Raw genomic sequence first — 22,202 nt, 5'->3', positions numbered from 1 at the left:
ATCCTCCAATTTTTGAAACGATTCCAAGTAGGAATCTGTTCTCGATGCCCAACCCTAGTCAAAAAGAACGTTAATCTTGCGATAAAAAAAATGTACCCGTTAAAATGGGTTTGCGTTGACGCCGTTAATAACGCGTTTAACTGACAGCACTAAAATCAGTCTATGACAAATAAGTCATATTTAGAATCCAGTTCAAGATCCTTGTGATCACTTTTAGGCTATAAAAGGCCTTTGGTCCTGCGTGGTCAGGTACCTGCCTACATTAAAGAGCATCTGCAGCCCTTCATCAGCAGCAGGTCTCTGAGGTCCTCTGATCAGGGTTTGATGTTTGTTCCTCGCTCTCGGCTCAAGACAAAAGGAGACTGTGCTTTTGAGGTTGTAGCTCCTAAACTTTGGAACCCTCTCCCATTGGACCTAAGATCGGTGGACACTATGGACGTGTTTTAAAAGCAGCTCAAGACTTAGAGTTGCTTTTGTTTAGTTTTAGTTTTTTTAAACTGGTTAGACCATTTCTTTATAGACTTGGCTTTGTGAATGGTGACATTGTGATGTAACAGGAAAGGGACGGACACAAACTTTTGCCACAAAGTGGGAAGAGAACACTAATGTCAAATCTATGAATTGTGTGCTGTACCATTAAGACTTCCTTCATTGGCCCAAACAATGAAGCAGATAAATGTATTGTGGCATTGGTGTCCAAAAGGATACTTTCTCTACATGCTATTTTCTTTTCCTTGGCCAGGTCCAGGAGCCTCAGACGGACAGGCAGCTGATTGAGACGTCTCCCGTCCTCCAGAAACTGACCAGCTTCGAGGACTCGATTGGAGTTTTGTTCACACATGTGCGTCTTCTGGCCAGAGCCTTCACCCTGAGGACTGTGGGCTTCAACCACCTCACCCTGTAAGTACGGTCAGTGTTTGTTTGTCGATTAATGGAGTTCCAGCCAATTAAAATGCAAAGTGAGGCCCCGGTAGTTGATGTAATTTGCGAGGATTCTGCAGAGCAAGTCAGGCTTTGTCTGTTGTTCCCTTCAGAGGTGATGAGTCATGATGCATTCTAATATATAATATGATTCGAGATGCTGGGAGTTTTATCATACGTCGAGCATTTTAAATAGTTTTATCTGTTGTGAATGCGGCAGCCTCCTCCTCCCACATCATTATATTTAACCCCTGCAGCTTATACATTTTCTTGCAGTCACTAAGGCTACGTTCAGACTGCAGGCAAAAGTGGCCCAAATCCGGGGTTATCCGGCGCACCACCGGCCCGTCTCGCCCACACGGTGGAGCGTGAGCGCATGCGATAGGACCCGAAAGATGGTGAACTATGCCTGGGCAGGTCACACAGACCTCTGTAGTGAATTTTGCAGCCATAACCCCACAAAAGGCCAAAATAGCCAATTTGTCTCTCTTTCTCTTCATTCTTCTCCTCCTCAGCACCTGCTCATTAATGTTATTTCTGCCATTACACAAACGTTTTTAAATAAAAGGGAAAATGCTTCCTCCATTACCTCCCTAACTTTAGTGCAACAGCGTGCCGCGTCTGATGTCATTGTTATCGTTCTTTTGCGCATGCGGGTCAGTTCGAAACCGCAAACGGTTCACACTGGAATCTGATATAGGCCACATTTTAAAAGGTAATGTGAACAGCCAAAAAAAAAAAAATCGGATCTGAGCAAAAAATTCGAATTAGGCATTAAGACTTGCGGTGTGAACGTAGCTTAAGACTGCCTGTATAACAGGGGATGTCTTGAATTTCAAGTTTAACAAAAGTCCCTCAGTGAAAGATAGCCTCTTTCACTGCTTTTTTGGCCCAGTCCCTATAATCCAAGGGTTTCACAGCCGAGAGGGCGAGAGGCCCGAGGGACTCTGAAGTCCCCATATCTGTAGTCTGCCTCTACCTGTGAGGCCGTAACCTCAGGGCCTCATGGGGATGGGGGTTTTGATTCACTGGGTTGTTCAGGTCAAAGGGTTTACATTTTCTCCTTTTTCATTCATTGCAGCCACATCTCCTATTTGACAGATTTTTTTTTCTTTCTCATATCATCATGCTTGATATGCTGGTGAATTCCTCGCTTCTCACTGAAAATATATTTTTGGTATCCATATTTAATTTAGACTACATATACTATACATATATTAATGTGTTATTCTTGTATTTTGTTTAGTTTTTTGCTTGTTGTTCTCTCATAATTGCAACGTTTCACAGTGACCCTGTGGTGATTTATCCCCTGACATTGGAAATGTTGTTTTTTTTCCCTCTCAGCCTTCCGCTATGACATTTGTTCAATAGTCAGTAAAGTTACAAACTTCTACGGTCAAATCTTGAAATTAATTGGATGGCTTGGCCTATTTGTTGCAAGCATGTCATCATTGTGTAGCTACGGTGCGACACTCAACATTCATTGATAGAATGCAAGTTTGAGAAAGATTGCTATTTTCACCAAAAGAAAAAAAGTTTTCACTAATGAGACTGTTCACTCCAATCTGAGGTGTTTCTGATTCGGGGTACGAGAGGGCTGTTTTCAATGGAAGCTTAACTCACTTCTGAGCTTTACAACACAACACAATAGTGAGTTTGACAGCTAAAGCAAATTAGCCTTGGCAGCACACCTCTGATATCTTATTGGCAGGCTACACTCTGTAATTGCTTGCTTTGGTGTGCCACAAGGACATTGGTGTGTGTGTACGTGTGTGTGCGTGTGTGTGCGTGTGTCATGTTCACACATACAGTACACTGCTGTGTATGTTCTAATCCATCACTTAAATGTCAAACCTCTCCCCACTCGCGGTCAGTGAAGTCGATTAGAGGTCCGGAGGTTTGTCTCCAACTGAGCTTTACTTTGACGACTTTCCAACTCAAGGTTGATTCCAATGATTTTGCCCAACTTGATGGCATCAAATCCAAACACTTTACTCACTATATTTAACCCTTGTGTTGTCTTCCCGTCAACCTCGTTTTTGCTTTTTTTCAACGTTTTAATTGTTATATTTTTCTTCTACACATTTGCAGCGCTTATTTCTACGTCCCATATTTTCTGATATAAAACAAAAATTGAAAACGGGTCAATGTGACCCAAAGTCAACACAAGGGTTATGGTGGACATTTCACCGAATTTGTGTTGCAGAATTGTATTGTTACTTTTCCTGGAGCGAAAGGTAATAATTCTTAGGTTTTCAGGGTAATTTACGTTCATTAGCGGCCAAAGGCAGGTTGACCTAAATAGAGCCGACTCATTTGAAAAGCTGGAACTGAGCAGCGGCTGACCAAAAGGACCAAAGGTTATACCGAAGTGGGTCACGCTGTCGAGATGGAGAGAAGAATGAGGTCAGATAACGGAAAGAAAGGTCAGACAATAAGGTAGGCAGCAGATGAGGAGACGGGGCCCAGGTTGGCCTTCGGCCTATCACTTTTTCCAGAAATAGAGGACAAAGTGACCTAGAAGAAGACAAGAAGCAAGGATGGGATGTTGACCCTGTTTAGAGGCGGTGGAGACCGGAGGCTACTATCAGACAGCAGAAATGGAGAGCCGTGGCCCCCAGGCGCTGGGCTTCAGTCTCCTCTCACAGCGGAAGAGCCGGGTGTTGCAAGAATACCACTGTTAGTATTTTTATTTTTTAAGATCAGTATTTGTTAAATGAAAGTACATTTTGCTGTGCAGCCTTGAGAGTATTTATTTGAAACATGTCTACACATTATATTTTACAAAATAGAATCAGGTTGCACAAAATTGAAAGAAAGTAAATCAGTAAATGAAACCCTTTTTTTTTTTTTTTTATAAAAAAGAACAAAAACAAAGAAACCGCAATAACTTGAGCACACCGGTCTTGTTACTGCTTCATTCTCAAACATCATTGCAGATTATGTGCATCACAGCCGTTCAGCAGCCAGTTTCAGGTGGAAAATAACGTTTAATGATGATGAGTCATGAAATAAAGGGCAGACTACTCAAATGAGTAGACACAACTAATAGTTTTTGCTAAAACAATGAAAAGTAATGTGAACGTATTTCTCCCTAATTTGCTATTTGACAGAAGTGACTTTTAAGATTAGGCAGTCCTTTAATAGCTTGGCTGTAAAGATTTCCTATACATCACACTGGAACGTTAAATACGAGGCAATACTTGTCGTCCTCCTTTTTTCCAGTGATGTCCAGAGTACAATTTTAAAACCGAAAGAATAAATAGACGCAGACAAAAAATTTACGAACAGACAACAACAGAACACCGTTAAAAACCGCTGCGTTTAAGAGCGGAGTACTTTGCTGTCATGGTTTTAAATTGACCTATAGGTACAATTGTGTTTTACACGTTTTAATGTGTGTTGTTAATTGTTCCAAGTGTGTTTCACGCGGGACTTCAATTATCATGTTATTATAATATGTAGAAAATGTATCCTTATACCATACATTACCAACAGATTTCTATTCTATTACCTTTACCCAGATGACACTGAATGCCCTGCCCCCCCCCCTTCCTTCCACTAATCCTGTAGAAAGTAGCTACAGATTACAGACTTGAACCTTACACAAGCATGCTCATATATATATATATATATATATATATATATATATAAAATAAATAAAAAAGCATTAGTTCCCAAAAAAACACAGATGAAAAATGGCCTTAAATGATGGAGTGTTCCCCCTCTTTCGGAGCGGGCAGTCTGTCGCTGTCTCCTGGGGCTGTTAAAGGTATTTCAGATCAAAGTCAAAGGCCAATAAAGACCTCGGCTCCACACTTTACTTCAATCCCCCCCCCCACACCTTACTGGAGCATTGTGCCTCTGCTGTTGAAGTGAATAAGAGATGGCTCTTTGTGCCGCTTCGCACAGCAACGCATTCCTCTTTGACCCGTTCTATCTCTGCTTTCTTCCTTTATCGCTTCCCTTTTTTCCCCTTCCGTCTCTCACTGTCACTGCACTATTCCCTCTCTCATTCTGCCTCCTATTCCTCTTGGACATGAAATCAGCTCACATTCCACAATCTGTTTGTACCCAGCATACACACACTCTGGCATAGGCCCTTCCCAGCTCACATACAGTATGCATGGTATGGATCTTGAGAAGATCTGCAGCATGACACACGTGTTCACATGTACAGCCCTGAAATGCAGGATGAGCAGGGAGTTCTCTCAGCCTCCCACTGGCATCCATTTCCCTCCTCTATACCCTCACCCCCACCGCTTCTTAACACGCTTCTGTCTTGTAGCAGAGCCTTTTCATTAGAAGCTCTGTGATTATTTTTAATGTGGGACTCAGTGTCCCATCCCTCCTAATGATGCTCAGTTCTGGACCTTAAAGGCAGACTGAAAAAAAAATATATATATATATATATATATATATATATATATATATATATATATATATATATATATATATATATATATATATATATATAAAGTAGCTTTTCAAGTTCTTACTTATCCTCTGTCCCTGCATCAACAATTTGGCTTTCTTATGTCTTTGGTATCTATCAAAATACTTTCCTTTTTTGTGATAAATATTTGAGCAAGTGGTATTTGGGCAAAAGAAATTATAATTATAATTTAAAAAAAGCAACTTGAAGGCGTCATTGTGGGCTAGGAAATTGTGATGGGCATGTTGCACTATTTCCGGACATTTCAAAAACTAAACTATTATAAAAAAATAAAAAAAATCCACCAATGAAACACAAGTGAGTAGTATCACGGATCGTCAGAGGTATGTGTTTGAATGTCAGTTGGCAAGAAGTCGTTGTACACTTCCAAAAGTGCTCCTGTAGTAGTTTAAGTGACTGGAATTTCTCTGTCATTTCTCCCTCTTCTTCTGAAGACATGACAGCGTGGGCGAGAGAAGTGATTATGGAATCAATCAGTCCTCCGTTAGAGGAAAAGGTGGCTCGGAATCACTGGTTCTTCAGAGATTCCGTGATTGACTGAAAAAGCTCAATAAGTAAACGATTGGTTGATCAAAAGGAAGAAAAAAAAAAAGCAATTCCTAATACTTTTGATAATCAAGTAATTGTTTCTTTTCTTGAGTACATTCCTATTCAAGGGAACATTCTCTGGTTCCAACTCTCAAATGTGGGAATAATGTTTTTCTCTGTTATTATCATTATAAATGGAACACATTTGGGTTTTGGACGGTTGGTCGGACAAAACAAACGATTTGGAAATTGTGATGGGCTTTTTAAAATCCGTTATAGGGCTGCACAATTATGGCCAAAATGATAATCACGATTATTTTGATCAATATTGAGATCACGATTAATTATCACGATTTGTTGATTTTAGCCAAAACAAATGTTAATGTCTGCTTTTACATCCATATTGTGCTACATTCCTCCTTTTATTGAAGGATACTGTGAAGGAGTATGCCATTTCAGCTGTTGTGCGACCGCTTTCCACACATGCATGTTTGCCGTAGAAATATACAGGCGCGCAATTTTTCTGATTCCGTTACACGGGCGCGCATGTGGTGCCCGGTATCTACCAGACGAAATAGCTACACGGATTCTGTGGCTCATTACACTGCCACTTACATGTCTGCGTTGCGCTCTGATGCTCCGAAACCCACGTTAGAGGCAACATAAACATCGCTGAATGTCACGCTAGTAAACACTAATAACACGTTACACAGCAGCTAACGTTAGCCTACCGTTAGCCACAGTAGTAACTGGATTAAACACAAATGCTGACTGCTAAACAGTGTAGTGTGTCTGTATTTCACTGTAGGATTCCAACAGCGGGACGTCCAACTAAAGCTAAAAGACACAAACTAGCACTGGTCACTGCTGTTGTCTGAAAAACAACACAGCCAGGACAAAACGTTGCGTTTACTGGTAAACTGGTAAACATCGTGACCGGCTTATGATGACCGACTGCTACCTGTTGTGGAATTTTCCTCACGTTACTCTGTCCTCTGTGACTGTCTACATCTAGAAACTAAGCTGCGCGGTGCAGGCAGGGAACAGCTCTGATTGGCTCATGGAGACATGTGATCAGACAGTGGTTTATGGAGCGCTAGATTGGCTTTGCAAAAACAGTTCTATGAAGGGAATGACGCATTTTAAATATCGCTCGATCACGCAAATTTGATCGTGGGAAGCCAAAATCGTGATCGTGATTAAAATTACATTAATTGTGCAGCCCTAATCCATTATCCACTAAACATTTAGTCAGCAGAAAGAAATAGTCCAGAGAATAATCAATAATCAAAACTAATTGACGGTTGCAGCCCTGCTAAAGATGCCGTTTCAGTCTTTAACTCAGATCTGTTTTGGCTCGGATACGATCCTTAAAGGCAGAGGCGCCAGAAATCGGACAATAAACTGACCTTTTTTTTCCTCTTTTGAAGTCGGCCTCGTCTTCTACCTCTGCATCTTTCTCTCTCATCTTCAGACTTTCCCCTCCTGAGAGGAGCTCATATCTATAGATGGATATGTGCGCTGCTGCTGCTGTGTATACCTCACTGCTTGTACTTACACCGACCCAATGCTTCCCGCCTACCTGCTAGCCTGGCACAGCACCAGCCCACATCTGCAATGCTAATCTATAATTCTGTTTAATTAATGACCTGCCTTTCACTGATAAGGGAGAAAGGCAGGAAGCTGATGCACAGTATTAGCTTTTTTCGAGGAATTGTTAGAAGGTTGAGAGTTCTGTAAACCCGTGTGTGTGCGTGCGTGCGTGCTGTTTTTACGGGCTTAGGATTTTTGACACACTCCTGTTGGCGTACCAGAGGTTTTTTAGGCATGTGTTTTTTCTTTTGTTTTCACCCCAGATTTTTTTTTCCATTTGAATTGCAATCAAAGCCCTGTGTTTTTCTTCAGAAGGGTCGCTACTTACAGGCAATCTTCGAGTTGTCACACAGCTTGTCATTGCAGCTGTTCCCACAGGCCACCCATGAAATGTACATCAGCCGACTTCACCGTTTCTGTTAAAAGACTAAAAGCCAGGTGGATTTGTCGAGAGAGCACGATGCCTTTCATGCCCAGCTGATGTGTAGCTGTATAAACTCATGTCAAACACGCCCTGTCCCCCCTCCCCCCCCCATGCCCTCCGACCTCACCCTACCTTTTAATGTCCCCCCCCCCATATCCTTTTGTAACCTTGTCCTTTTCTCTGTTTACCTCCGTCTGTCCATCCTTGCTTCATCTTGTCCAGAGGCCACAACCAGAGGATGGAGTTCTTGGGAGACTCTATCATGCAGCTGGTGGCCACAGAGTACCTCTTCATCCACTTCCCTGACCACCATGAAGGACATTTAACAGTAAGATCAAAACCCTTTAATCACATGTCATCACACACACTCTTTAGAGGCTCCTCCTGGTTAGGGTTAACACAGGGTTAGGGTTCTTTACTTGATTTGTTGTGTAATTGACTTCTGTCAGCTAGTAGACAAAGTCTTGGAGATATTGGTAAATTTCTTCTGGCCCAGTTGCCTAAATATTCCAAAATGATTGTGATGACCCAGAAGGGCTGGATAGTTGGGCATTCCCAAATACAGTGTAATAAAGCACCCGCTTCTTTCTGACATTTCCAACACAAATTATTATTATTATATATTCATTACTCCCATTCTATATAATCTTGGTTTTGGTGACTTTCCCTTTTCCTTCCCTTGCGTATTTTCCATTGTCAGATATAATGTTCAACCATTCCCTGTCCTCCATTATACAACCCAAGTATTTCTCCCATATTACTTTCAGGTTATTATATTCAGTCATTGCTAAGCAATTGGTTGGTTGTTCTATGAAATACAGAAGCTCGATGGCACTCCTTGGGTAATGTAAAGAAGTCCATGATGTGGTTTCCATCTCTGTACTGAATGGATGTATTTTTTTTACATCTACATCTTTGCACCTGTGTTGTGTCTTTCTTCCATCGTTGTGCTTCTGTAGTCGCTCAAAACCGCAGTTCCCTGCTTCTTACATGAGTTTACCTTGAAATGAAGTGAAAAGCTTGGCTTTTGTGAGTTTTTTTTCTTTCCTTCCTTCCTTCCCATCAATCTTTGAATCTCCAAGTGCCAGCTAGGTATTCACCCCCTTCCTCTTTTGCTTGTTTCCACAAAATAACTCCCTTCCACTCCTCACCTCACACTGTGCCTGTATGTTTACTGTACTTCTCGTGATGGGTATTGTCATGAGACAAAATTGTTCAGTGGTTTTCAATAACACATTTGTCTGCAGATTGTTGCACAAGCTGTCAAGCGTCTGAAAAATAAAGTTGCGTGTGTGCGAACGACGGAAACTTAAGTGTGCAAACAGCTTGCAACACGGGTACAAAGCAAATGATCACACTTTGAACATGCAAGTCCATTTTCTGACAGCGTCAGAAGGCACTGCTACTCCCTGTTTTCATTCGAGCATCAGCACTTCTCTTCGGGAAGACTACTCGAGGCTAGAAGGACTGAACTGGGCTTAACCTGAATAAGAACCTTTTGCAGTTAGATATTTATTTGTGGATATTCCTTATAGATGGAGGCTGTGACGTCATTTGTTTAAAAGCTTCCAGCGAGCTTTCATTGAGAGACTGAAAGTTCCAGCAATGCCTATGCCCAAGAGTCAAGAATGGGGTACATCTGAAATGGATTTCAAATCGGGGAGAAAAGTGCTCATTCAACCAGTGTGTGTGTGGTTCCAATTGCATGTGTGCTGTTAAGGAGGGCACATCACAGCAAGACATATTCAGTCATATTGCATTCTATTTGCTCTTTTCCGCATCTTGTAGCTATATTTAACATGTTTGTGTTTTTCCTTTTAGAGACGTTAATGTACCTTACCCAGTCCAACATGTTGTCATCCGCTCAGCTCCAAGTCACAATGTAATATTTAACAGAGCAACGTGCATTCTCCCTGAAACATTTAGTCGGCATTACCATTTCTGTCTTTGATGAATTATTCCATGTGGGGTTTACTTTGATGTTTTCTCTGTACTTATGTATCTTTCCATGTAAGCGTGCGTGTAGTGTGTGAGTACCGTGAGTTCATTTCTGACAGGTGGACATGAAAATGTGACGCTCTTTTTGTTTGCCTGTAGCTGCTCCGCAGTTCGCTGGTAAACAACCGCACGCAGGCCAAAGTGGCGGAGGAGTTGGGCATGCAGGACTTCGCCATTACCAATGACAAAACCAAACGGCCAGTCGCACTACGGACCAAGACTCTGGCTGACTTGTTGGAGTGTATGTTCACACCTCTTTGATTCATTTACAGCCAGAAAATGTTGCTACACAACCTTTTTCTTGTATGTCTCTCCAGAATTTGCAGTTTAAGGTGGCAGCATCAAGTACCATTATTGATTTCTTTGTTCCCTTTGTGTGAGATGTCAAACAGTCACTTCTCTGCTGAAGACACTAGTATGCTTAGTATGACTGGAGCAGTTAGTGATGATTTCTTCTATCTGTGATTTTTAGATAAGCTGCTTATGGTATTCCACCACCTTAATAAATTTTTTTGGAACAGAATAGGACATGAGATAAGATATGCTTAGTAAAATAAGTGAATGGTGTAAGACATTTGGCAGTTAAAGGAAAAATTATCTGAATTGTCCAGTGGTTGTTTTATCCACTTTGGCTTATACAAACATAACATTGCATTACATTACATGTAACATCTTGCTTTCAGGACATTATGCAAATCATAATGTCGAGCGTCTCGCATCAACCAATTCAAACTGAAAACACAGCCTTTATCTATCGTGGTAGCTTTGCACCTGCCTCATTTTAAGTTTGCCAGATATTTATGGGGCGCCATCACAGGAGAGCAGGTTTCGATGCCTTGCCCTGGTGCTTCTGACGCGGCTCTGTTGAACCAACATTGCCGTGTTTGTGGGTGGGAACGGCATAGATCATGTTTTTTGCATTAACACGTACCATAAACAAACATTTTTTAAGTTAAAGGAGAAATCCGGCGCAAAATGAACCTAGGGGTTAATAACACGTGTACCGAGTCGACCGTTCTCTGGGACATGTTTTCATGCTAATCGAATGTGACCAGTTTTAGCGCAAACCGCAAATTAGCTTATAGCGCTAGTCGTCGGGGCACGGGTAAAGTAAAAAGAAATCGCTATTTCTATACCACCAACAAGGCTCAAAATAGCACCACACTACCACGGTAGCATAATGAGGGTCCCTACATGTAAACCGAAGCATTGAGGACAGTTTATTAAAAAGATAGTTTAGAAAGACAGTACCATTCACGTATACATGTGGGCGCCATCTTGGGAAAACAATCATGACCAGTCGAACAACGAACGCCGTGTAACCAGTAACATGTAACATAGCTCAAGCGCGTCGTTCGACTGGTCCTGACAGTTTTCCCAAGATGGCGCCTGCCTGTATACGTGAACGGTACTGTGAACATGTCCCAGAGAACGGTCGATTCGGTGCACATGTGTTATTAACCCCTAGGTTCATTTTGCGCCGGATTTGTTGATGTATCTATTGTTTTTGGCCTTTAAAAAATCCAATATTGGTCTGGATATAATGGAAGCCTACTGTTCTGACAAGAATGCATACTGTCCCCCAATCCCCAAGTCCTCAAATATAAAAGTATTTGAAGTTGGAAAAAAGTTAATGAATTGCAATATATCGCAGAATATTGCAATATGTTTAAAATCGCAATAATATCGTATCGTGACATAAATATCGTGATGATATTGTATCGTAAGGCCTCTGGTGATTCCCACCCCTAGACTGTAGTACGTTCCTTGTTGGCAGATAAAGTGAAAAAACAAAAACAAAGCGAGGAGAAAAAAAACATGAATGCGTTCCAGGTCAGCATTCAATAGGCGGACTTTAATACGCGAACTTCATATCATTTGCCTTTCAAATTATCTTTTGAAGTTGAGGGCCAGAGCAGAGTTGATGACACAGGAAGGGGACGAGGGTCAGCGCTGGAAAATGAGTGCAGCTCCTGCACATATGAACAGTTGTGCCCTGCAGCGACAGCAGACCCTCACTGGCCTCCTGAAATATTACCTATTATTCCCCTCTCACGCCCCACTGTCTTATTCACGGAGATGAGTAAATGCACTGGCAGCTAATAGAAGAGGAAAACAAAGGGACAGCCACGAGATGAAGATGACACCCAGCACCTACCACTTGGATTTCAAGTCTTTTTTAGACCGCTCAGCTTGACATACAGATTTATCTTATATTCTATATAGATGTTTCTGTGAACTCTGTGTGGCCCTCGCTATACCAATTTCCTGTTTGATAGAAAAAGGGCAGGGAACTAGAGAGCCATCTTTTCCATCGTATACATTACCATTACGTCACAGCTGAAGTTTGTCTTTGTTAATGTTTCATTTACATTAGGAGCAGGAAGAGAGCCAACTGAGCAGAAAAAGAAGCCACCCATCAACCACCATCTTTTATTGCTTTTTTATAATTGCTGTCTTTATTTTTTTTGTCTGCAGCTTTCATCGCAGCTCTCTACATCGATAAAGATCTGGAGTATGTGCACACCTTCATGAACGTCTGCTTTTTCCCCCGGCTGAAGGTGAGACCCTATTGATAGTCGTTCACCCCTCGCACCTGATCAATGAGCCGCTCAGCCTGGCACCGCAGACAAAGCCAAAGAACCAGGGAGATGATTAGGAGGGAGCTGATGGCCGAGCCCTGATGGCGCTAGCATCAACGTAATGCCAAACGTGGTGCTCGGCCGTTGAGTGAATGTCGTGACGGCGGCTTTGATCGCTGTTTTAGTCACCTTTTTAATGGAAAACGCAACCGTGTCGGCGGTCTTTTTCTAATTGGTCCAAGAAGTGCTTGTGCCGTTGATGGCGTCCACTTCTGTTGCAGGAGTTGGTTAATCGAACAGGATTCATTCCAGGCTCCCATGGTCAGATGTGAGAGAGGAAGGTCGAGCATTTTATTCTCTCGAGCACCATTTGATGGTCGAACTTTCGACAGAAGGAGCCCCAAGACCGCTATTTTCCCATTAATAGAGCTGCTGTGGTAAAAGACACAAATTATCACATTCTATCTCATACCTAAACGGGGATGTGTGCACACACACACACACACACACACACGCTCATGTACTGTACGAGTAACCACACAGCGTGGACCTCTCCTTGTGAAGCTGCTGCAGTGGTCTGATATGCCATGCTAATTGCTGTCTTTGTGTGCCTCTCCAGGGAGAATCCCCAGCTCTGGAGGAGCTGAGATTTGCGTCATGGTCGCTGCAAGAGAGCACCTCATTTCCACTTCCAAGAGAAAAGTTGTGAAACAGCCAACACGTCTCCTTACATAGCCTTCTGGAAACCACAGTGTTGCACAGTGTGCTGCTTCATCCAATTTGGATGGGAATAGAGAAGCAAAACCAGGGACTTAAATGCATAAACGCTCCTTTCCTTATGTTCACTCCTTTCGGTTATGGAAGTACAAACAAAAGAGTGTAGCATATAGCAACGCTCTTTTGAAAACACCCTGATTTCTCTGCTTTAGGCTACATCGGTGCATATGCCCCACGAGAGAGGAAAAGTGGGAAGGAGAAAAAAAAAAAAAGGGAAGTAAAGGAAGAACAGCGGAGATGGAGGGGTTGATGGGGTAGTAAAGCGGTAGAGTAAGAACGCGAGCAACAGAAGCACTCTTTGTAGAAAATTAATAGGAGCAGACAGTTCTGGATTCAAAGTCTGCCTTTTTATGACAAGGCTGCCTCCCTGTTAATGGAAGGGCTTTTAGAAGTCCCCCTTGGATAAGAGAAATGTATCAGGGCCGCACACCTGGGAGACTCCCAGACGCTCTTTATATCTGGCCGGGGATTGGCTTTTGTCTTAAGTAGCCTGTGATTTGTACTCACTGTAAAGACACAGATGGAGAGCCAAGTCAGGGAGAGAGCAAATAAGTGACGGGGAGGAGGGGGAATGGTGGAAAGGTTCATGGCAAGAATGAAATAAAAGCATGAGCGACTAAGGGAGAGAGTGGCAGCTGATTTTTGTTTCCTATGTTTCTGATTATTTGAAAGAAGCTTGCGAAAGAAGTAGTTTGACTCCATGTGTGTTCTCTTTGGTCTCTGTGTTGCAGGAGTTCATTCTGAACCAGGACTGGAATGACCCAAAGTCTCAGCTGCAGCAGTGCTGTTTGACCCTGAGAACGGAGGGCAAGGAGCCTGATATCCCGCTGTACAAGTAAGATCCTCAGAAAACACAGACACCAGACATTTGAAGCTGACACCGATGTCGATTTTTTTAGGAAGTACAACAATCTTTTTTTTTTATGCCAAGAGTGACATTTTAGGTTCATCATATTTTTGTATGTAATATGAGGGTGACTTTGCTGCTCACTAAAATCTACTTTTTAAAAGTGAATTTCTTAATTTAAAATAGCTTTTTTTATTAGTGCTAAAATATGATTTGATATTTAAGAGTAAGACCTGTCAGATACATTCTAGTACCCCTTCATCAACAGCACCATTCATTGTAACAATTTATCCATAACTTCTAGCTATTTCAACCGTTTTTACATCACTTTTATCTATCTCTAAGTCTATCCATTACTTTAAAACAACAATTTATCCATTACTTTTAAGCTCTTTCAACCCTTTATCCATGACTTTTAGCTAATGTTAACTATTTCAACGTTTAGCTTAATATTTCAACCCTTTATCCATGACTTTTAGCTAACGTTAACTATTTCAACGTTTAGCTTAATATTTCAACCCTTTATCCATTACTTTTAGCTAACGTTAACTATTTCAACGTTTAGCTTATTTCAACCCTTTATCCATGACTTTTAGCTAACGTTAACTATTTCAACGTTTAGCTTAATATTTCAACCCTTTATCCATTACTTTTAGCTAACGTTAACTATTTCAACGTTTAGCTTATTTCAACCCTTTATCCATTACTTTTAGCTAACGTTAACTATTTCAACGTTTAGCTTAATATTTCAACCCTTTATCCATTACTTTTAGCTAACATTAACTATTTCATTACTTTTAGCTATCACGACCACTTTAAGCTATCAGCTTCGCTGTTCACTTGCTCAACTTGCTAGTTTTTACGCACCCTCAGCATGTGGTGTTCAGGTACAATGGACTCAATATGTGTGTGTGTGTATTTTTTTTTGTTGTTTTATTGTAACTTAAAATGTTTACTTAGTTGAGCTACTCCACAATCTTTCCATGTACCCCCAAGCAACTGCAACATGATTAGTTTGGTTGGGAATCACTGATCTAATACACCCATACACATTAAAGCTACCAGGTATAAAGAGAATGGCAAAATCTGCCAATCCTATGCATGATCTATTGTTTTAAATTCTATTTCTTTTGTATGTATTTGCAGATTTTAGCTTTTAAAATCTTAGATTTTGTGTCTTAATATAACCTAAACACCTGCATTCACTCATGCATGTGTACACTGTACATACAAGAAAACATGACCTAGTCTACAGTTGAGATTGGTTCAGTCAAGCATCACATGGGCCACAATACGCATTCAGAGAAATCAAATGGCACAAACATAATTTACAGGACTTTCCTCTTCGCCATTGGTCCCTGAACATTTTGAATAGCTGTGCAAAGGTCTCTGTTGTTGTGATATATAAACATGCCCAAAGAGACCTCTTATTTGACAAAAGGTCAAGGAGCAAGTGTCATTTGACAGAATGCTTTTGAGAGCTGCCATGAAGCAGTGCGTTTGTCACCATGGAAACTGTCAAACTGTGTTTTCTGTGAGAGGAAAAAAAAGGGGGTCAGCTGGACTTACAAGGGCGGTTGGCAACAATGAACTCCACAATTCAGCATTCAATCAGTCCCCTCTTCCTCCCTTTCTCTTTTCCTTGTATTTATTTGAATGTCTTTTCAGAGCTCCTCTGTTTGTTATTCTGTCTATCGGCCCGATTGTGATTTTTGACACAGCGCAACTCTGACACTACAATCAACACTTCCCTCCAACTCTGTTGCCCGCGAGAACGTGAACGAGAAACAAATAGAGCCCCTGGGTGACTTGAATTTCAACAATTCAAAAGACACGAGGCAAGTAGGCAAGAATAGACAAAAGCTTACATAAAGCTAGCCACCGATGAATTTGAGGCTTTCGCCACGGCCTTGAGTGCAAAATACGGCTTACTTTGTCCTGTCCGGCAAATATACAGGAGCAGCAGCTGATGATTTTGTTCAACCTCCTCATGAGATGAGCTGACCTTTTGTTCGTCGATAAACCAGATTAATAGTCCTTTCATAGCAGTTCATACAGCTGTTGTTTGGCGTCAAGTCTTTCAGATGGTCTTAAGGGTCCGTCTGAATTTGTTTACAAGTGTGAAGAGTAGAGAAACGGAGGGTGAGACAAGAGTGTGAGTCAGACGGAAGGGGACTAAATGACCGAGTGAGGGCAGGAAAGGACATAGAAAGAGGGAAGGAAAGGAGTTAATGCACCGAGCCCCCTGCTAAAGGTTCCCTGGGGATTGTGTCTGGCTGATGACAGATTCGTACCTCAACCCCAGCACCACCACTTTACTGTACATCTCGTCTGGGCAGGACACACCAGCAGACACATAACACACTTTCACATTGTGCAGAGAATGGCCTGAGTCTGTAAGTAGCCCCTTTTTAGTGTGAGCTGAAGCTCGTACAGACCCTCTGCTGGTGCCGTTTCTTCTCGCTCGCACACTTCCATCCTTGCACTGCCATGAAGTTGACAACTTCTCAACAGCTCGCAGATTTCCTTTTTATTCCTTCTCGTTTTGTGTTATTTCAGCAGCGTGATAATGCCAAGCGACACGCTTTCCCTGTTGAGATTTGCCTAAAACGTCACTCACGAGAGTCTTTTTTTTATTTTTATATTTTTTTTTTTGGGCTCCTCACATGTGCTTCTTCATTTGTAAGTGAGAAAGGGGGCTGCATTATTGATAAAGTGTCATAAGTGACCACATTGCATTAAAAATGGATTGCTCTCCTGAAATAAGTAAATTGTCTGTGAATAATTTAGGTGACTCACAGCTTGGGTCTAAGATGTTTATGCTAATGTTAACATTTTCAAACATCTCCCAAGTTTTGTCGGCTGTCTTGTACTTACGTCCCTGCAGAAATGTAACAAAATTGACAGCTTTTTTTTTTTTTTCTCTCTCTCTTAAATGAGCTACCTCTGTTAATTAGTTGAGTGATGTTCCCATCCTTCTCTTAGATTTGTTGGTCCCTCTTTAGCTTTTTTCATTGTTTACCCTGCTAGCGCACCAAAGACTTGTGGGTCTCTCAAAGATTATTGTCATTCTTTTATTTCAATTCCTCTCCCAACATGTCATTTTTTTTATTTATTTTTTTTAACCAAACAGATTTAGGTATTTGAAGATGATGGGCGTGGGGAGTTGAGGAGGCTTTAAAAGCTGTTTATATGTCCCTCAGATGGCTTCTGCACGCTCTCAAAAGCATGCTACTGAATCAAAGCGCTATTACCCTCCTCTCAACCCGCCGCTTGAGATGAATTATATTTGTTCCAATTGAAAACTTTTTTTTCTCACCTCCCTTTTTCTTGTTATTTCTCTGAAGGACAACGTCCCTGAGTGCCCTTGTGCCTTTCCCCTGGGTATTATTACTATTTCTCAACTCCCCTTCATCCCATATTTCTGTGTTTGAATTTGCAGGACCCTGCAGACAGTGGGGCCCTCACACGCTCGCACCTACACCGTTGCTGTGTATTTCAAAGGGGAGCGAATCGGCTGTGGCAAAGGCCCAAGGTGAGTAAGACGGTACAATATAATAAGACACAACAGGACATGGAGCTTCACTTCTCAGTGCGCCGCTAATGGGCTCGAGAATAATGGCTGTGCTTTATTGATGGTGTTTATTATAGCAATTAAGCTCTCGTTGGCTTATTCTATCGGGAGAGACATTATGCAGAATGAAAACGAATCGATCCGTTATTGATTTGACGTAAATTGTGTTGTGGAAATATCACTTTGTGCCGAAGAAGAATCCGTGACCAGGCAACGCTGCGTCAGGGGATGCATTTAGGTCTACCTGGGTTATTGTGTTCACAGCAGGACAGTGATGTGTTTGTGTGTATTTTCTGTTTGTTTTGTGACTGCACACCTCTGCGTGCGCTCACACATTCATGCCTTTGTTAAGTTTCTCGGCGCCAAGGCCTTTTCAGGGTTGGAGGGGTTGACAATAAAGCCGCAGCTGAGCCTGCGAGAAATGAAACGTAAATCCATCAAACATCTTTCGCCCCCCCACATGTGAAAATCCCCTCCACAGCCCCCTCCTTGAAAGCGCTCTCTCTTGCTCTAAGCTGGCGATAAGTTTGTCCCTTTCCATAGGATCTTTGACAGCTTACTGTTTTTGTATTTACATGACTTAAGCTCCCAGCCACCTCCGCCGCTGGGCTATGATCACACAGCACATAATATATACGGAGGGACGGCGAATTGCAGGCGTAAACAGTGCCCAGCGCCGAGCCGCCAATAGGCTTAGCTTTTTGAAATGTGTGCACTGTGTTACCTGGGATTGTTAGGGAAAAGGGCTCTTTCAAAACAAATATAAAGCACTTCTGATAATCCTCTCAATATTGGGTTTTTCTTTTTTTGACAAAGTTTCAAAAAAGGGACATTTTGAATATGCTAAAGACCTATTCTCCCTCATTCTCTGTCTCCCTCTCTGTCTCCTTTTTAAAAAAATATTTCTAATCTAGCATCCAACAGGCGGAAATGGGAGCTGCGATGGATGCGCTCGAAAAATGTGAGTTGTTTGGCATCACACACACACACACACACACACACATTCACATTTAAAGCCTTTCCCGTGCTTCAGCTCAGTGTTGAATATTAGCCTTGGCTGTACAGTATGCAAGATGGCTGGCAGAGAGCTGTGGCCTGACCAGCCGGTTGGCTGCGACATATAGGACATTAGGCTGTTTGAAGTGCTAGCCCAGAGCACAGGCATGGGGCCTAGCCAGAGATGGAGAACCAATAAAACAAGGACGGGGGAAGCTAAGCGTCCTTCACTGCGTCGATCATCCCGAGGGGGGCCGCAGGAAGTTTGTGTCGAGGGCCGCCACAAAGTTTTTTTTTTGGTGTGTTTTCGAGCCCTTTTACAGACCACTAGAACGAGGCTTTACACTCGGAGCGACTCTTTTGTGCTCAGCGCTCCTCTTCAGATTTGAAGGAGTGCGGGAGCTGCCTTCCCCGTGTGCTGCTTCACTCCTTGGCTGTTTTTCATCTTGTTATCAACCACCACTTAAGGAAAATAGATAGTGGTTTTTAGGCATTTACAATGTCTCATTTGCTGCCAAGTAAAAATACAATTACAGGGCTCTCAGAAACGCATCCACGAGCCATTTCCATCATCTCCTATTCGCCTACTTATACTCGATGCATATGTATGTGGATGCATAATATCATACATTAAACTGAGTGTGTGAATAGTTGGGTACGTGTTCAAGTGTAATTTTTGGACTGGACTTGCTTGCTATCCCCGTGACCAGCACATTAATCCGATGTACAATTTGTTCTTTACTCAACTAATTAGCTGGAGGTGAGCACAAATGGGTTTGTTGGAACAGGCCTGTAGAACTTGCAAAGGGTAGGAAGGTCAGACTTTGATTTCATTTGGCTCATACAGCCTTCTCCAGCTACCTGTGATTGATACTGTTTGTGTGCCCAAGCTTTAGCTTTTTATGAAACATTGGCCTTATGGTGGCATTATTTAAAGCCGTTCACTCTGTCTCCCTTTCTGTCTGCTTCTGGCTCCCCCCCCCCTCTCCCTCACCTCCCTCCCTCCTTATCAGGGGGCGTAGTTACGTACACACACACACACACTCTCTCTCTCCTGTGTCATCCTCCGTCCCTAAATTCCTCCCATTTCCTCTCCCCAGTGTGCAGCTCTGTCACCATGATTGATAGATGCTCATTTCTAGCAAATGAACATTTCCCCCCTCATAAATTGCTGTTTCATGTGACTAGATTAGCAATGCCTTTTTAAAAGGTCAGTTAATTTAAAATCATCTCTTCAAGTCTTCCTTCCTTTCGGCACAAAATGCTACCAGATCGAGGGCTTTGTCTGACTTTGTATTGTCACTTCATTTGAACCTGCCAATTTACAACTCTCACCCCCTTAGCTCAATGTACGCTTTTCTTTCACCCAGGGCTCCTGAATACCTGAGGTGAGCCTGTCAATTATATGATTTGAACTAATCATTAGAGAATTAAAAACGCAGATGGGCTGCACAATTTTGACCAATATTATTATATTAGTCTAGTAATAGAATATGAAGACTGTGTTGATTTGTCGATGGACACAAATACACAGCCCTAATGTGGAAGCACGGGCTACTAGAGGTTAGATTCTCTGCCTGAGCCCGAACTGGATATTTTCCACCACTATCCTTAGCCTAATTGGGTGGGGAGAAAGCTATGCCATAATCATGCGCAGCGTCTCCTCCACTCGCACGCATCACACCGAGCCTGCTGTGCTGTATTGTGTAGCTGAAGTGCAACATGGAGCTTGAAGATGTAAAGAAAAACAGGAGAATTAGCCTACCTTAAGAGCATGTTTGGAGGAAAGTCGGAGGTATGGAACCATTTTAAACAAGTCGTGGGCAGTGACAACATATGTGTCGGCTGTGTCGAGTGCATTAAGTGCAGCACGCTGCTCGCCTATGACAGCAAAAAAAGCGGGGACGATGAACAGACACATGAAGCAGGATCGCTATGGCAGAAAAGATGATAGTCATTCTTCAATGTCCTCTTTTGTTACTTCTCCAAGCATACCCCTTCTAAACAGATTTCTGCAGTTCAAACAACTCGGAATTGTAGTTGAGAACGTCAGTTATAACGTCCCACGTATTAAAAAAAATGTCTGGTTTAAATCGAGCTGGGGCTCATAATTACAGTTAATGTGTCGCGCCGGGCTGGACTAGGGTCGGGCTTGATTTTTTTGGGCCCAATCTAAGCTCTACTGGCTACACAAATCTCCACCAGCGAATCGTTGGTTGTGGTTGATCAGATCTTTTCCGCCATCCATCGTTTCCAGGTAGCGCTCATTATTTTGAGGTCATTTCGTGTTTTATTAATTATAGTCTAATGGTATTTCATTTTTATTTTTTTTCTAAATTCACTATTCAAGCCTAAATGAATCATTTATATTCTGTTTTTCCATTGTTGAATGTCTTTTTGTTGAGATAAACATGTCCGGTCAGTCAGCAGGGTTAAAACCCGCCTTTGAAGGATCTGTGTGTCTCCTGACTGTGAGCTTATATAATCAGACTCAAGCTCATCTGCTGCAGAGCCGCCTGACGCATCAACTCCTCTCGGAGCCGCATTGTCTCTCATGTGATTGTCGAGGGCCTCGCTTCATTTGTTCTCATAGCAAGACTAATCAAGGACATTAGCCCCGGTGTCATGTAATTCGTCATTGATTGTCTTGTTGGCCCTCACTGCAGCATCGGCTACACCATTACTCCTCTTGTACAACAGCCCTACCTTGTGTTACTCTCGGATCGAAGATGGCTCCCCGCAACGTGTCAGGATTCATTTCCATGTTTTATTTAAGGCCTCCTCAAGTATCAGGAGCACTTTGAGGCAGGATTGAACTTTTTGTTTCTGCTGCAGAGCTTTTCCCGGGCAGACAAGAAATCCGCAGCTCCAGCGGTGTCGGAGAGGTGAGAGACACGGCTGTGTTCAGTCAGACAGCTATGAGCTCATTAAAGAGAGCAAGGCCCAATATTTGGTGTGTGTGCTGTCTGTGGCCCGATCCGCTGGTGGCTGAGCTGATTCACATTTCATTATTTGATGGCCCCACGTTTTGACAGTCTCCTGCCTGTATCTGTCAAGGCAGAATTAAATGTTAACCAAGGCCCAGACTGGGAGAAAGATGAGTGCAAACAAATCGAGCTGAGAGCAGCCAGCTAGGGGAACAGAGTCGACAGGAGGAAGGGGTTGGTGGTGCAGAGTTTCTCAGAGCCTGAGGGCTCCATGCACCACGCACCTTTAGGACTAAGGCGACATCAAATATACATGGAAACGACTTAACCATTTATCATGCATCCTTTCAGATAATACTGTCTCTGTTTAAAGTCTCCACTCCCTCTCCAAGTATCACCCCCCTCTCCTTCCCATTTTTTTTTTTTTTTTGCTTCCCCGCAGCTGCTTGTTTCTCAAACAATGCAATATCTGTTGAATAAGAGAAGAAGCCTCGATCTGCTGGAAGGGGACTACATTTTTTTTTTATTTATTTTTTTTTTTTTTCCGCTTTCTCTAAACCCCTTAATCTCCGGATAGAA

The 22,202-nt window shown here is 42.3% G+C and overlaps 1 protein-coding gene across 2 annotated transcripts in view; it reads left to right on the top strand.

Moving 5' to 3' along the window:
• drosha (drosha ribonuclease III) overlaps nucleotides 1-22,202 on the top strand; it is a 104,474-nt gene that overhangs the window by 76,833 nt on the left and 5,439 nt on the right. For both annotated transcript variants that reach the window (XM_039789682.1, XM_039789683.1), the window contains exons 25-31: nucleotides 743-900; nucleotides 8,145-8,250; nucleotides 10,020-10,161; nucleotides 12,399-12,481; nucleotides 14,011-14,114; nucleotides 17,569-17,661; nucleotides 18,615-18,661. In XM_039789682.1, the coding sequence (XP_039645616.1) occupies nucleotides 743-900; nucleotides 8,145-8,250; nucleotides 10,020-10,161; nucleotides 12,399-12,481; nucleotides 14,011-14,114; nucleotides 17,569-17,661; nucleotides 18,615-18,661 (733 nt within the window). The remainder of the gene's footprint in view (nucleotides 1-742; nucleotides 901-8,144; nucleotides 8,251-10,019; nucleotides 10,162-12,398; nucleotides 12,482-14,010; nucleotides 14,115-17,568; nucleotides 17,662-18,614; nucleotides 18,662-22,202) is intronic.

The sequence above is a fragment of the Perca fluviatilis genome, chromosome 22 (assembly GCF_010015445.1).
Source record: "Perca fluviatilis chromosome 22, GENO_Pfluv_1.0, whole genome shotgun sequence".
Taxonomy (NCBI): Eukaryota; Metazoa; Chordata; class Actinopteri; order Perciformes; family Percidae; genus Perca; species Perca fluviatilis.
Note: the sequence above shows the minus strand (reverse complement) of the source record. Positions and strands in the feature narration are given on the sequence as shown.